Source organism: Hemicordylus capensis, chromosome 1 (genome assembly GCF_027244095.1).
Source record: "Hemicordylus capensis ecotype Gifberg chromosome 1, rHemCap1.1.pri, whole genome shotgun sequence".
NCBI lineage: Eukaryota > Metazoa > Chordata > Lepidosauria > Squamata > Cordylidae > Hemicordylus > Hemicordylus capensis.
In genome coordinates this window covers 101,089,663-101,105,223 of record NC_069657.1, presented here as the reverse complement: position 1 = coordinate 101,105,223, position 15,561 = coordinate 101,089,663, and the positions used below count along the sequence as shown (strand labels likewise).

Sequence of the window (15,561 nt, the reverse complement as noted above, 5' to 3'; positions counted from 1 at the left end):
GTTTCAAAGGAACTGCTGCTCAGAAGCAAATGTCTGAATTACAGGTGCACTTTGGGTCTCATTGGCTAGTGTATACATTCAAAATGTCAGGCTCCATGACAAGTACTGCTGTGCAAAGAGCGAGCAGAAGATGTGTAGTTTTTAAAATGTGTATACCAATATTAACTACTTTGTGAGGTTACTCAAATTCTATAGTGAAGGCTCTTAAAGTAATTTTAGCATGCAGTGGTGATCCTGAAAATACCCACTCAACCTATATCCATGTTTCTGTATTCCATGACATCCTGAAGCACATACGAACATAGGAAGCTGCCATATACTGAGTCAAGACCATAGGTCCATCTAGCTCAGTATTGTCTTCACAGACTGGCAGCGGCTTCTCCAAGGTTGCAGGCAGGAATCTCTCTCAGCCCTATCTTGGAGAAGCCAGGGAGGGAACTTGAAGCCTTCTGCTCTTCTCCGAATGGCTCCATCCCTTGAGAGGAATATCTTGCACTGCTCAAACTTCTAGTCTCCCATTCATATGTAACCAGGGTGGACCTTGCTTAGCTAGGGGGACAAGTCATGCTTGCTACCACAAGACCAGCACACTCTGCTCACTTTACTCAGGTTCCTTTCCCCCCCTTCAAATTAAATTTCAACACTGCTCCTCTAATCCATATGCCTTTAAAACATATTCGTAAGACTACAAGTGTGCCAGAAAGGCAGTTGTAGTGTATTCTAACTTGTCCTGGTCTGCCCAAATTCTGAGAGCATAAAGCACACTCACTCATCCAAAAACAGTGATGCACGTTCACAGTCATAAACACATTAGCACTCCTATTTCACCCATAAGCCTCCTTTATCATCATGCAATCATGGAAAACAAATTCACACTAAGGCAGTTAAGAGATGTTCCAAGATAATTAACAGACACACCACGTGATCTTGAGAACTCTTATTCAATGAAAAAATCAAGTTGAAAACAAAGAACCTTTGTTAAAAGCTTATTCCAAGAAAAACTGTCTTTCTAAATCCAACCCTACAACTATATAACTGTGGACTTGAAAGCCAATCCAGCTTTAACTACTTAATCAGCAGTCCAGTTTTGCAGAAACACAATTTTATTCAAATAGGTTCTTTAAAAAAGAATAGAAAACCCCATCTACCCTGTTTGCTAAGTATGTAGTTTAACAGGGAGGGATTTAACATATAAATGTTATAAATACACTTTCCAAGGTATTTCCCTAAAAGTGTTGTTCAAATATTTTCTAAAAAAAGAACCACCATCTCCACAACTATTTTATTTGGGATATGTATTTTAACAGAACTATTAACTATACTGTATTTAGCAGCTTCTGCAAGGTTTTTGTTTCAGGTAGTTTGTTGTTGTTTTTTTGCTCTGCTGATATCAACTTCTGACAATGATAATGTAAGACTTGCTTAGCACCCAACTGGGATGTAGCACTTCAGACAGTTTTTTGGCAGAAGATTTGCTAAACACATGGCTTGCGGTGCCAATGTACGCTGCTGCACAAATACTTAAATTAGGAGAAAATTAGGAGTGAACTCAACATTGTGCTATAGTTTAAAATTACATATTCTTGATTGAAAACACAGACCAAGTTTTCAATTTAGCTGGCATTATTTGTCAGTTTGATGTTTATGGCTTTGCAAGATTTAAAAATAAGTCTCATGATTGCACTATTTTAAAAATCAAATGCATGGAAATTAATACCAAAACAAGACAAGGAAAGAAAGAATATAACCAACAGGCCCTCACTGAAAGTAGGAAGTGTGAGGAATATTTTACAGTAAAATGATAAAACTCACCATAGCGCATTTAGTAGTAAGTGTCCAGAAATATCAAGGATAAAAATCCACCATTTCCCCACTGCACAAAGTAGTAAAGCTTTCATTCCTTATCAGGAAGAAAGGGGAAAGTATTTAACTTACAGCTTTAAGCTGTGTGAGCCAAAATATTTCACTCTGTGATTGCTCGTTAGCTTTTTTCTGCACACCAGTGAACAGCTTTAACTGACAACGAAGACGATCTCTACCTCAAAAGCTCCATTTAGTTTTGACAGTTGGGCAAACTGTTGTTAATCCTTTTCAGTTGCAGAGACTTTCCCAGCCTTCCCTCACCCCAACCCTCCTCCCTTGTCCAGCTAACACATTTGGATTCAGTGCTACTGAATTTGGCACAGTCAAAAATCAATTTTACTGATGATCTGGCAGTTTGTGCAGAAAGGGTCACTGGCTTTTCAAGATCAATTAAAGTATATCTGAGTTCTCATTTGGAAATTACATTAATGCATACTGCACACAAGTGAGGTATCTGCCTTCACAATTACACATTTCTCTCATATCTATTGGCAGGCAACAATGAGTTTGTTTACACATAAGAGTGCCAAAAGTCTTTCTTGGAGAAATGAATTGCACTGTCTACAACTCATAGCATATTCTTCAATGCATTAAAAAAGAATGATGAAAAACTTTAAAATGAATGGAACCAATGTCTAGAGAGAAGCATTAAGAATGCATTGGAATGCTATTTGTTCCTTTACATTATATGAAATATTGAAGAATCTCTTGAAACTTTAGGATTTTTTTTAAAAAAGTAAGGTACTTTTGATGTACCTTACATCATTACATTAAAGATGTGCAAACTATTGGTATTAATAGGTTCTCCTTCTTGTGCTGATTATCACTGAACACTGGAGCAGCAACTGCTCTAGGTAAGTCAAAATGGTAGTCAGGAACATATGAATGTTTTTATGCAAACAAACAAACAACAAGCCTTGAAAATTATTTACAGTATGCTCACCAGGAGAATTCCTTGACCAAAATCTTGCTTAGAATTTAGTTCTAGCCTGCAAAACTGTTCTGACTTGCAATAACCGCTCAGAGACGAAAATTTGGGGCGGTGTACAAATTTGATAAATAAATAATAAATAATAATAAAACTGTACACAGTAGTGTAGCCCAGTTGGGTGCAGCCCAGCTGCAATATCACCATCACCCGCCGCTTTTCTCCCTCCTCCCCTCCATCACTTTGCTTGCTGCTTCTCCCTGCTATGGCTTCCAGTGGGGAGTTGGGATCAACACAGCTGTGGGGGTAATCAATATGGGGGGCAAGGTGGGCATCAAGTGCAGCCCTATGGGGCCCCATGGCTCATATTCTTAGCACTCACTCACCTAATTGTGGCAATGCCCCTGCTGTGGCAATGTCCTTCACAACCTGGGTTCTGCTTGCGAAAGCAGATGTGAGAGAAGGCCAAAGTGACTACATGAGCTTATCAGTGACTACATGAGCTTCTCAGCTAAGCGACTACATGTGCAAAGTGACTACATGAGCTTCTCAGGCTTGGAGGCTGAACTGGGCCATCTTGAAAAACCGCAAAAGAAACAAATTGCCAGGGCCAGATGGCATCTACCCAAGAGTTCTGAAGGAACTCAAATGTGAAACTGCTGATCTCCTAGAAAAGGTTTCCCACCAAAGGCTCTTGAGTAAACTTAGCAGTCATGGGATAAGGGGACAAGTTCATGTGTGGATTGGTTGAAGGACAGGAAACAGAGGGTAGGAATAAATGGACAGTTTTCACAATGGAGGGAAGTAGGAAGTGGGGTACCCCAGGGATAAGTACTGGGACTAGTGCTCTTTAACTTGTTCATAAATGATCTAGAAGTTGGGGTAACCAGAGGTCATATTTTCAGATGACACTAAACTATTTAGGGCAGTGAAATCCAAAACAGACTGTGAGGAGCTCCAAAAGGATCCCTCCACACTGGGTGAGTGAGCGACAAAATGGCAAAGTAGTTCAATGAAAAAAGTGTAAAATGATGCATATTGGCGGGGGGGACCTAACTTCACATATACACTGGGGGTCTGAGCTGTCACTGACTGACCAGATCTTCTGGGGTATCTGGGGCTCTTTGGTTTGGAAAAAGGCAACTAAGGGGAGACATGATCGAGGTGTATAAAATTATGCATGAAGTGGAGAGCGTGGACAGAGACAACTTTTTCTCTCTCTCTAGAGGGAGAAAACATTAGAACCAGGGGTCATCCCATGAAACGTAAGGCCGGGAAATTTAGGACTGCCAAAGGAAGTACTTTTTCACATCGCATGTAGTTAGTGATGGCTTTAAAATGGGCTTAGACCAATTCTTTTTTTGCCCATTATCAATGGCTACTAGTCTGGTGGCTATAGGTCATCTTCAGCCTCAGAGGCAAGATGCCTCTAAATACCTGTTGTAGATGAGCACCAACAGGAGAGAGGGCATGCCCTCACCTCTTGCCTGTGGGCTTTTCAGAGGCATCTGGTGGGCCACTGTGTGAAACAGGATGCTGGACTGGATGGGCCTTGGGCCTGATCCAGCAGGGCTGTTCTTATGAGCACCAAAACAAGAAGCACTGCTAGTGTATGCTGTGCCACTGCTCTGGAGGTCCTAAAGAGACATACCCCAAAGTGGACTTAGCAACACGAACACAAAACTATTTATCAAGTGCTAGCCTAATAGCACTGACAGCCACTGTACGCCAGCACAAGGAACAAATTATCTCCTTGGCTAGGAAATTCAGCATCAGTCCAGATTAAAAGGTTGGGGAAAGGGCCATAGCTCAGTGGTACAGCACATGTTTTGTTTTGGTGCTCAATCTCTCGCATCTCTACTTGAAAAACTATCGGAAGTAGCAAAGCTGATAAAGAACTCTGCTGGCCTGAGATCTACTGCCATTCTTTGTTGATAATAACTGAACAAAATGGGCCAGTGGACTGATCCAAGGTAAGACAGCTTTATATTTCCATATATTATACACTTCTTAAAGAAGATGAGGTTTTAGCTAAGACTGGCTTACTTCCATGGTAGGGAATTTCACAAACTGTGATTAGCCACTGAGAAAATATCTGCTGTACACAGACGGCATCATCAAGTATTAGAAGTTGTCATCTTAACTTGTAATGTGTACAGAGGCGTAGAGCCACCATTGGGCAAATGGGTTCAAAGAACCCCAGCCACCACCACGCTCAGAGGCTGTGATTCGCGGCCCCAGACACGCCCCCCCCCGCATCTGACATCAGATGCCGGGCATGATTTTGCTCCCAAACGTGGCCACACAACCTCATTTGGATGCAAAATTGGCCTGCGCTGCTTTGGCAGCACGGCAGGAGTGACTCTCCCTGCCTTTTAAAGGCAAGGAGAGCCACTCCTGGCCATGTTGCCAATTCAGCGTGGGTGGATTTCGCTCCCAAATGGGGCCACACAGCCCCATTTGGGAATTAGATCAGCCTGCGCGGCATTGGCAATGCAGCATGGGCTGATCTTACTCCCAAATGGGGCTGCGCAGCCCTGTTTGGGAGCTAAACCATGCCCCCATGTCAGATGTGGGGGCGTGACTAAATGCTCCCTGCATCTGAGGTCAGATGCAGGGGACAAGGCTAGGGTGGCCATGGCGGCAGCAGAACCCGGGCCGCCGCTGGCCTCCCTCCACCCCGTGTGTACACTTTGGTTTTATAAGGCAGTAGTCAGATTGCATTAAGATTTCTTAAACTAAATGCCTTAATCACTGTAGTGTGAAGAATTCTAAGAGCTCCCTGATGTTCAATGGAATCTGGGTGGATGGAGGCCAGCGACGGCCTGGGTCTGAAAAGCCAGCGGCAGCCCGGGTCTAGCCCACTGCAGCGGCCCCCTAGCCCCATCCACTGCTTCTGACATGACACTAAGCCCCACCCCGTGTTTGATGTCAGACTCAGGGGGCGTGGCTTTGCCCGCAAATGGGGCCATGTCGCCGTGTTTGCGAGCACAATCCCCCAGCCAGAGCAGCTCTCCCTGCCTAAAAGGCACTGGTTTAGCTCACAAATGGGGCTGCACGGCCCAATTTGCAAGCATAATCCTCCACCAACGCCGCAAATGACTCTCCCTGCCTTTTGGGCACACTGTGAACACAGTGCTGCCAGGGATTTTGTTAATGGGGCTATGCGGCCCTGTCTGCAAGCAAAGCCACACCCCCTGCATCTGAGATCAGATGCAGGGGGCGGGGCTGGCATGCAAGGCCTGGCGTGGCATCCTGGGTTCTTTGAACCCATTAGCTCCATGGTGGCTCTGCCTCACCATGCGATATATTCCATAGAGTTTCAAGGATACAAACCACAATGGACTAAGCTTCTTGGTTAATTCTTATGAAATTGACACATATATTGTCCACATGTAGAAAAATACAAATTATATTTGGTATACAACAAAGTAGTGGGCACCTTCATTTTTTAATTAAACATACTACCTATACTGACATAACTTTCACTGAAATGCCCTTAAAACAAAATAAAAACTTCCAGTCTTCTACTGCCACCTGCAGGGTTATTCTGAGTATTTGTAATGAAGAGAAGAATTTTCAAGAAAATAATGGCAATGTTTTCTGTTTTACAGTATTTCTCAGGCCCGTTAAGACAAATGTATAACATAGTTCTACAGTGAAGTCAGTTTATGGATTGGGCATGACCAAGAAAACTATACCAAGCAGTTAAGCAAGTGGAACATTCTGAAGTCAATGAGAGGAGTCAAATACAGTACAAGCCTTAAAAAGGTAATGCACCAACTAGCAAGAACAATCTTGTATATTCTTGTATTTCAGTGCTGGAGTCTGCTAGTCTAGGGGTTCCCAACAGGGTTTACAAATACACACACACACACACCCTTTGGGGTTCTTGAACTGAAGGTTTACGACAGAAGGGGTACACTTGTTTTTAAGAAGGTTGGGAACCCCTGTGCTAGTCCATATGAATGAGACAGCTGGCCAATGAAGAAGTGGTTTGTATTCCGTGGTTAAATCCTAATCTCTCAAGAGGCAGTTCTGTTTCTGCAATTCAGATTTTGAAGGAAATATCAAATGTTCACAGTAATAAACCCTTGGTTGCTGAATTTGGATTAGGACAATTTCTTGCTTGTTTAAATGGCAATATCTGTTTGGAAATATCCCTAGGGATATGAAACAAGGAACAAAGCACAGAACAATGGACAGAAGGCTTCTGCATAGCTAGGGTATGTTTGTTTAGATTACAGAGAAATGTCTTGAGTAATTAGGAACAATTCAGTAATGATCTTCTCCAGGGGGCAGATGTTTCTTATGCTGCAGTTTATTCACAGGCTCTCTTGTAAAGAAAAATAAAAGTAAGCCAGACAGGGAGTACATTTATATCAGCAATAGCTAAGTAACAGTGACAATTCAGATGTGAATTAAAAGGTTTTAATTACAGAGGGGCAAGCGGGTGACATCAGAAATCATAAGCCTGAATGCTTCATCATTTTCTTTGCAAGCCTAAGATGTAATTACAGCTATGTTCAGTTGCTTGACCATTTTAAAAAACAAAAAACAAAACTTAACAGTCCAAGAAAAGGAACAATTCACGCCAAAACACAATACCCAGCTTGCTGATTGCTATTATAAAGTCATCAAGTGTAGAGAATAATAATAAAACTTTTTTAACAATGAAGGGTTACATCAACCCAGTATAAGAAATGTATGAATTGAATACATTTCTTCATTTGCATTCATTTGTGAAGAGGCGCGTGTATTAATCTTCCAGAGAGAATGCACAGAGCACATGGGACACTGAGGCTTCCCCCATCCCCCAGTTGGATTTCAATTTCTGATCAATGTTGGTGATGAGGTATTATGCAAACCTCATGTTATGGGATGATCCATTGACTTTATTTTTTAAAAAATATGCTTTTAACTATATTGACATTCTTGTGCTTCAGCTAAAAGATAGGAAACTAACTGTCAGTAACTCACACAGGCAGGGGAAACAACATAATGAAAACATACACAGGCAGGGGGAACAACATAATGGATGCCTTCACACAACACACTGGAAGTCAGTAAGCATATAACATGGTAAAATGTCAAGGCACACTCTCAGCGGGAGTGATGTTGAATCCCAAGTCCAGTTCCTGTGCTGTGATACTGACTTTCATCTAACAACAAATCAGTGCTAGGTTTAGGCAGGCAAAGCCTACAGCAGGGGTAGGCAATGTGCAGCAATCCCGGTGTTGCTGAACTACAACTTCCATCACCTCATGTCACAATTTATTACAGCTGGGGATGAGGTGAGAGCAACATCTGGAGAGCCACACGTTGTTGCCCCTGCCCTAAAGTAATGCAGCCCTGGGCAGGCGACAGGCTGAGCGACAATAGACTGAACAGACAGTTTAGATTTTATGAACAATAGTATATTGGCAGCTTATAATGGTTGAATATTGAAACAACGCCTTGTCTTAACTGTTGGCGCTGCTGTGCCAGTATAGTAAAATCTCATACTCTGTACTGTACACTATCTATAAATAGGGTGTTATATATCCTAATGAATATTGTAGAACCTAACCAATTTAGTGATCTGTCACTAGAGGGCAGTCACATTTCAAGTATGTTTTTAACTTTCTTAGGAACTTGATGATTACTTTATCAGTCTATCTTTTTAAATTATTTTTAACTATTAGCTAACTATAGCTAAACATCCAATGACAGATGCTTTCTTATGTTGTTGCCAGTGCCATGTCCCTCACAGACCAATTTTTTTTATCTAGGCCGCGCTTTTAAAGTCTAGGAGGGGGAAAAACTGAATAGACATCTCTGAGCCAGTTCAACTACAACCAACATAGATTGGAAGCTAACTGTGAAGCCCTTCTCATGAGCGGTGAGAAGAGCTAGTGGGCTATCTGCGGAGGTTTTACTTACCTTCCGCGCAGATGATTTTCCTTTGCTCCCTGGGTGGGCAGATCGGCTGCCCAGACGAGCAGCGGCTCTCCTGCGGTTCCCAGGGCTGGTGTGCTGGGACATGCCACAGTGCAGAGCCCTGCCCCTTGGAGCCCCAAAAATGCACAGTGCATTACTGGGATCTCCCCTCGGCTCCCCCCCCCGCAAGTGTGCCTGCAGTCACACGATCAAATAAATGAGGTCAAGGGGTTTACTTCTGAGTAAATATGCATAGGATTCGGCTACATGTCTTCAAGTCTGAGTCTGTCCACTGCACCACACTAATATCAACTGCTGCTGATGTGCAGGGCCTCCAAAGATTACAAGTCAGAACACCATCATCTCAAGGCTAAAAAACCAGAAAGTTACAAGACCATTCGTTAATTGTTATATGGAAAAGAGATGCTGGGCTCAACAACATTCAAATAGATTGAACTTATGAACACAGTCTGTCAAATTGTTTCAGGAACAAACTTTTTGTGCACTTTAAAAATATAATCACATCACAAGTTTTAAGAGAGCAACTCACGTTCTGAATCCCACCAAGTTATTAACTTAGCTCAAAAGGCCCACTTCCAGTAAACCTAATTCTGTAAAGAATCTTTTAGGAGAACAGTCTGTATTTTGTCTTCATGATGATATGCCTCATCTCTCTGTGACACTCATAAAGCTACAGCACTTTTCCAGCCATCAAGCCTGTATCCAATGGTCCTTGAAATTAAATGTAAATTATGTACATTTGCTGCTCTTCTCCCTTGGTATAGAAGGTGGTGGAAAGGAGACGTAGGAGGCAACAGGCTTATTTATCATGCAAACAGTGATCATGCCTCCACTGCTTCTTTTTCATTCCTGTTAATCAAAAATATGTTTCCTCTTACTTATTTTCAGATCTCCTTTGCCTGGGATTGACACTGCTCTCCAAACAAAGCAAAATTATACGGATGCCAGGGCAGCAAGATGCACAGAAGTTGCTGGTGTGTATGGGCATGTTGATGAGAAAGGTTATAGAACAAGGAGGGGATTTGGCTCAGTTATACTGAACCAGGAGTAGATATTCCATGGCTGCACTCAGCTGTTTTCGAAGAGGACATGCCATACACATAACATTCAAGGGCTTCATTTATCTTTTCCTTTAGGAGCAAAGTAGAAAGATGGCACAAAATAGGGTTCAAAGAGTCAGCAGGACCAAAACTAGGAAGAATTCCTTTGCTATCTATTGAAAGTCACCTATAGAGAAGACTCAAGAATGAGAGGGATGAGTTATCTCACTCCACCACAGAGTTAGGCCTGAACTAGATAGGCTGAACAACATGGTGCAAATACATGCAGCTCATCTCCAATAACCTTTCTTTCCCCTGAAAATAACTGTTTGGGGAGATGGTGATGTTAGGTGGAGAAGTACCGGGGTGTGTGTGTGTGTGTGTGTGTGTGTGTGTGTGTGTGTGTGTGTTGTGAAAGTTACTTTTCCTCACAATATCCCATGTGTGTTTATTGTTGCAAACACGAATTCGGAACTCCAGAGAAGGGAAAGGATGTTGGTAAAATTGTTTTGGAGAAGCACCATACAGAGCATATACTCACTTTTCCATTGCTTCTCTACATTTTATATGAATCCTCCAGAAGCTGCATTTTGATGGGTGAGAATGAGCCATAGAGTATGAAGTACAAGTGTTTGCATGTATTCTTCATCCTCATTAGGGGTGTGCATGGAACTGGTTCTGTGCACACCCAGGAGGTGGGGGGTTGCTTTAAAGTGTGGGGAGGGTGCTCTTCCCCTCTATGCTTCCCCTCGGACGCAGCTTCAAAAACCGTTGGCGCGGGATGTTTGTATACCCTCTTGCCGGCCCAGTCAGCTTAAAACTGGAAGCGGTGAGCAAACGTACGCGCATGCGCATGGTAACTGGACACACCACTTCCAGTTTTATGCTGACCAGGTCGGCAAGAGGGTATACAGCCACCCTGCACCTGCTGTTTTTTAAGCAGCGCCAGAGGGGAAGCACCGCGGGGGAGGTAAGGGCACCCTCCCCACATCTTAAAGAAATCCCCCCTCCAGCATTCAAACTGATTCAGATGTGTGGTTTCTGAACCAGTTCAGCATTCTAGGAATACAGCACTGAACCAGTTCATTCACATCCCTAGTCCCCATGCATCAGGATATGGGAGGCAAAACTTTGCCTCTTTGAGATAGATCAGTTTCAGTTGCTATCACTCATAGGAACATAGGAAGCTGCCATATACTGAGTCAGACCATTGGTCCATCTAGCTCAGTATTGTCTTCACAGACTGGCAGCAGCTTCTCCAAGGTTGCAGGCAGGAATCTCTCTCAGCCCTATCTTGGAGATTTCAGAGAGGGAACTTGAAACCTTCTGCTCTTCCCAGAGTGGCTCCATCCCCTGAGGGGAATATCTCCCAGTGCTCAGACTTCTACTCTCCCTTTCAAATGCAACCTGAGCAGACCCTGCTTAGCTAAGGGGACACGTCATGCTTGCTACCACAAGACCAGCTCTCCTCTCCATATGGTACCTAACTGCAAACTAGATCCATACCCATTCTGGCTGCTAAAATTCAGACAACAAAATCTAGGCTCATTGGTGGCTTGTACCCTTCTATAGACATCCCCTACCCCTAGTCAATAACACGCATAGCCTTGGCCACAATATCTCACAACCAGGAACAATCTTAGTGCAGTATTCCAAAATGCCTGCAAGCAAATGACACGCTGCAAGTGGAGCAATGAAGGCAACTGGAATTGCTTGCAAGCTGGACTTGGAGTAAGTTTCTTGCCAATCTCTGATACAGAGATCAGATTTAAGAGTATGGAGCCAAACTCATACAATTACTTCTTCCAAAGGGTTTATTGATGGGACCAAGATTTCCCAGAATGTTGGGGGCAATATGCTAAATCATTGTAAACCGCTTAGAGAGCTCCAGCTATAAAGCGGTATATAAATGTAAGTGCTATTGCTATTGCTATTTCCTGATTCTTCAAGATATTTCTTTCCTCACCTCCAAGTATTTGTCCAAACTCTAGCTGTTCTCTTTCATCACATGCAATGAAATGTCCATGTCAAATATAAGCTGATTTAGGCCAAGTTAACATCAAGTTTTATGTATAACATATTTGATATCATCTCCTTGCTTATGAAAACTTTATATGTGCAAAAGGAGGGGCAAGACCAAAAGACTATCTGAACTCTGCAGGATACAGGAACACATGCAAAAGTTGACACCAACAGTATAATAAACTCCCTGTTATTTCCATGGAGAGTCTCTTGCAAGAACTATTTTATGGAATGGCCTTTGGCACTAGCCAGCCAAAATTAAGCAAATTTTAATTGCATTGATTTGACAAAGAGAAAAAGAGGGACGGGTCCCGTCCCCCCCCCCCCCAATATTCTCAACTTCAGCTGGGTCATATCCTATTTTTGCCACACTTAATTTAAAAAATAAATAAATTTCCAGACAGAGAAGATCAGCTTCTAAGTTGTGTGTGGATCAGAATACTAGATGCTTCAATCAACTTACCTTTCTCATTGCTGTTTGATAGAAGGGATGGTGGGCTTGTAGGTTTGGATTTGTCATAGTTGTTAAAGCTCTGGCTACGCCGGTTGCTGGCACTAGCTGACCCACGAGTTTTTGCCTCGCTGCCTGCAGCTGAAATCCTCGTGGTAGGACCTGGAAGTCTGTTTTTAAGGCAACAACAAACAAATCAATAAGGTGCTCTGAAAAGAAATCTAGATGAGTAGAAGACAGTGGTCCAAGGCATTTTGCTGTCTGAGGCAAAGAACCTCTGCATCTGGGGTGTGGTGCTTAGCATTTTCAGATCATGCTGCTAAGGTGGCAGCAGCATATGAGCACTATCAGGCAGGGGCTGCAAGAGGATTCCTAGCTTGCATCCAAGGTGGGGGGAAGAAGGAGCATGTATGTCATCAATGGGGCAAGGAAGGGGAAATGAACAGCATGTCCCAGTGAGGTGACGTAGGGTGTTGGCAGTGGATGGTAGGGAGAGTTGTGGGGAGGTGCCAATGGAGAGACAGCACTTGCCTCCCGCAGTGCCCCTCCTCACTCTGCCTCATGGAAGGGCTGCCCCTGGCAAAATTAAATTAAATTTGTGACATATTAGGGAAGTGGGTGCCTGTAAAGCCTTAGTGCTAAGAAATTGAGTAAGCCAGGTCAAAACATACCATAAGAGAAAACATTTATTTACTTACTACATTTTTATACTGTCTTTCTGCGTTGACAAAGGCACCCAAAGTGGTTTACAGTATTAAAAGAAGCAAATTAAAGAATGTTAATAAAACGTTGCCTCAGGCTGTTGTCCATTCTAAAGCTGCATGTGTGATTAAATGCTCAGATGGAGCTCCAATACAAGGGCCTTCCTCAATCTAGAGCACACACCTGCTCAGGGCCTCCCTCTTCATGGAGGTACTTGGAGGAAAGGGGGATCAGCTTGACAGCCCTACTCCAAATCCAGGAAGAGACAGGGCCATTGCAAGACACAAGGCTTCAGTTTGTTACCAGCTCTTTGCTGGCTCAGCAACTCCCATAGAGATACAGTTTACAGGATCTGGGCTTGGAGACAATGCCACTCATCTGAATTAGCAAGCCTTTCCAGGAGCTTGTGGATTAGAGCATCAATATCCATGGGGAATTGCTTAATCAGTGCACATGTGACACATCATCAAAAACATTCAACATTTGGCTATCTGCAAATATATTTGGGGGGGTGGGGGTGGGGACCTGCTTTTGAATGAAGAACTGGAATCCCAATGAATTCAGGTGGCTCAAGCCCAATTCCAAGAAAGACCAGTGCTTAACTGATTTTAAACCTTCTTGAAAAGTGAAGATCCTAGACTTGGGGTTATCAGTTCTGAACCTAGATGGTGAACTGACTTCTTTTAACAGCTTTGGCTCAACCAACCAACAACCAGAAAAGGTGCCACCAAATAGAGTGTTCCGATATTCTTTGTCTAATTTATTGTGGAAAACACTTACTGTAGTAGGCATAAAAGACAAGGAGCCCAGCCCAGAACACCAGAACAGTTACAAGAAACAAGTACAGCATCTGTTCTGGACATTTAGTGTGAACATAGTTACATGAGTTTGGGTCTCACGGACTTCGACTGGACTTAAATCTACAGAGCTGCTGGATTATGGTAATAAAATACAATCCAAAGGATCATGCCCATTGACATCTATGCACATAAAAACAATGAATATGGTTTCAATCCAGCAAGGCTTTAGAAGCAGAGACAATGTCCTTTGTCAGTCTTGGGCTAGTGCTGTATACTTACTCCATTTCAAAATCTCAGAGTGTGGGGTTGCCATGCAGGGCTCTAGACTGCAGCCATTCAGCACAATCCTAAGCATGTTTACTCTAAAATAGGTTCAAGTGAGTTCAGTTGTACTTCTAAGTATGCATGTTTAGGACTGTAATTCAATTGAATCATCAATGGCTAAATTTATGAATCAAAATACCATGAACCAACATGGGGATCACTTTTCTAGACAGAACGTCAGAGTTGTCCATCTTGGGCATAGTCTACGCAGAATTACTCCCGCACTAGTCCATCATACTTGTGCAGAAATTTCAAGGGGATAGTGCCCTTACTGTTAAGTGGAAACACTGTTGAGCTTCTTCTATTCATCTCTTGGTTCTTAGAAATGATTACATTACTTGGTAATAGGTAGTGGCTGACATGATGTGCAGCATTTCGGCGATGCTGCAAACCACACTGGGGCTGCTGCGGATGTGTAAGGTAGACCTGATGCTGTTGAGAAGGAACAGTTGCTCAAGTAGCATTGACACAGTTACTCCTATTCATTGCAGTGCAAGTACTGTAACTGCAGCATACTGCTTGCACAACCACTCATTCTTAACAGCATCAGGGCTGCCTTACACATCGACAGCAGCCCCGATACAGTTCGCAGCATCAACAAAATGCTGCACAACTTGTCAGTCACTATTTTTCAGTTAGCACAGGCCAAAAGTACTTGTAATCAACCATAGAATCAATAGGCCACAAAAACTGGCAGTATTTATTACCATGGGACGAATTCCCTGATCATTACAAACCTTTGTTATTCCAATGACACCTTTAAAGCTGGGAAGAAGAGAGAGTTAACACTGTTTGCTTCCCAAAAAATTCAGAGGTTAACCAGGGAAGGAAGGGGAAAGGGAGAAGAGGAAGAGCATGGAAGCATTCACAAATACATGCACATGCATTCAAAGCTCAGATTGTGGTGAAAACAAGCATAATTCAATATATTTACATCACTATCACCACTGACCACTGTGCCTCTAAAGCACAGAATTATAGGTGGCCTGCTTGTCAAGTGACAAACCCTTTGATTTTCAAAAGTTTGTGAAGTAATCCTATAAAGTTGAATGTGGCAATCATCATAAGCATACACTCACACATGAACGTGTGCGCACTCACTCGCTGGATACAGAAAGAGGCCAGAGAAAAGTAGCAATGGAAGAGTTAGGAAGAAGAAAAGGACAAAAAAGCTGCCTTCAACTTTTCATGCTTTTGTAAAAGACCTCCTGTTGACAGGACAAAAATCATCATGCAGAGCTCATGCTGGTTGAAAGGTAAAGAGAAACAGCCCCAATAGGTAAGGAGTGCACAGAATTAAATGAAATCATTACTTTATGCATTTCTCCTAGCCCTCCTCCTCTAATTATGACATGAACATGACTTGAGAATACTTTAACTATTTTTATTTCTGGCAAGAAGGTTGAAAAGGGGCCATATAAAATGCTCTTCCATTAGAACAACTGGACAAAGATAGTGTCAGGGAGCTAGCTGACGGCCTGCAAACTGACA

At 42.8% G+C, this 15,561-nt stretch overlaps 1 protein-coding gene across 4 annotated transcripts in view; it reads right to left on the bottom strand.

The window, feature by feature from the left end:
• NAV2 (neuron navigator 2) overlaps window positions 1–15,561 on the bottom strand; it is a 410,389-nt gene that overhangs the window by 222,125 nt on the left and 172,703 nt on the right. For all 4 annotated transcript variants that reach the window (XM_053286662.1, XM_053286663.1, XM_053286664.1 and 1 more), the window contains one exon: window positions 12,257–12,414. In XM_053286662.1, coding sequence (XP_053142637.1) covers window positions 12,257–12,414 — 158 coding nt within the window. The remainder of the gene's footprint in view (window positions 1–12,256; window positions 12,415–15,561) is intronic.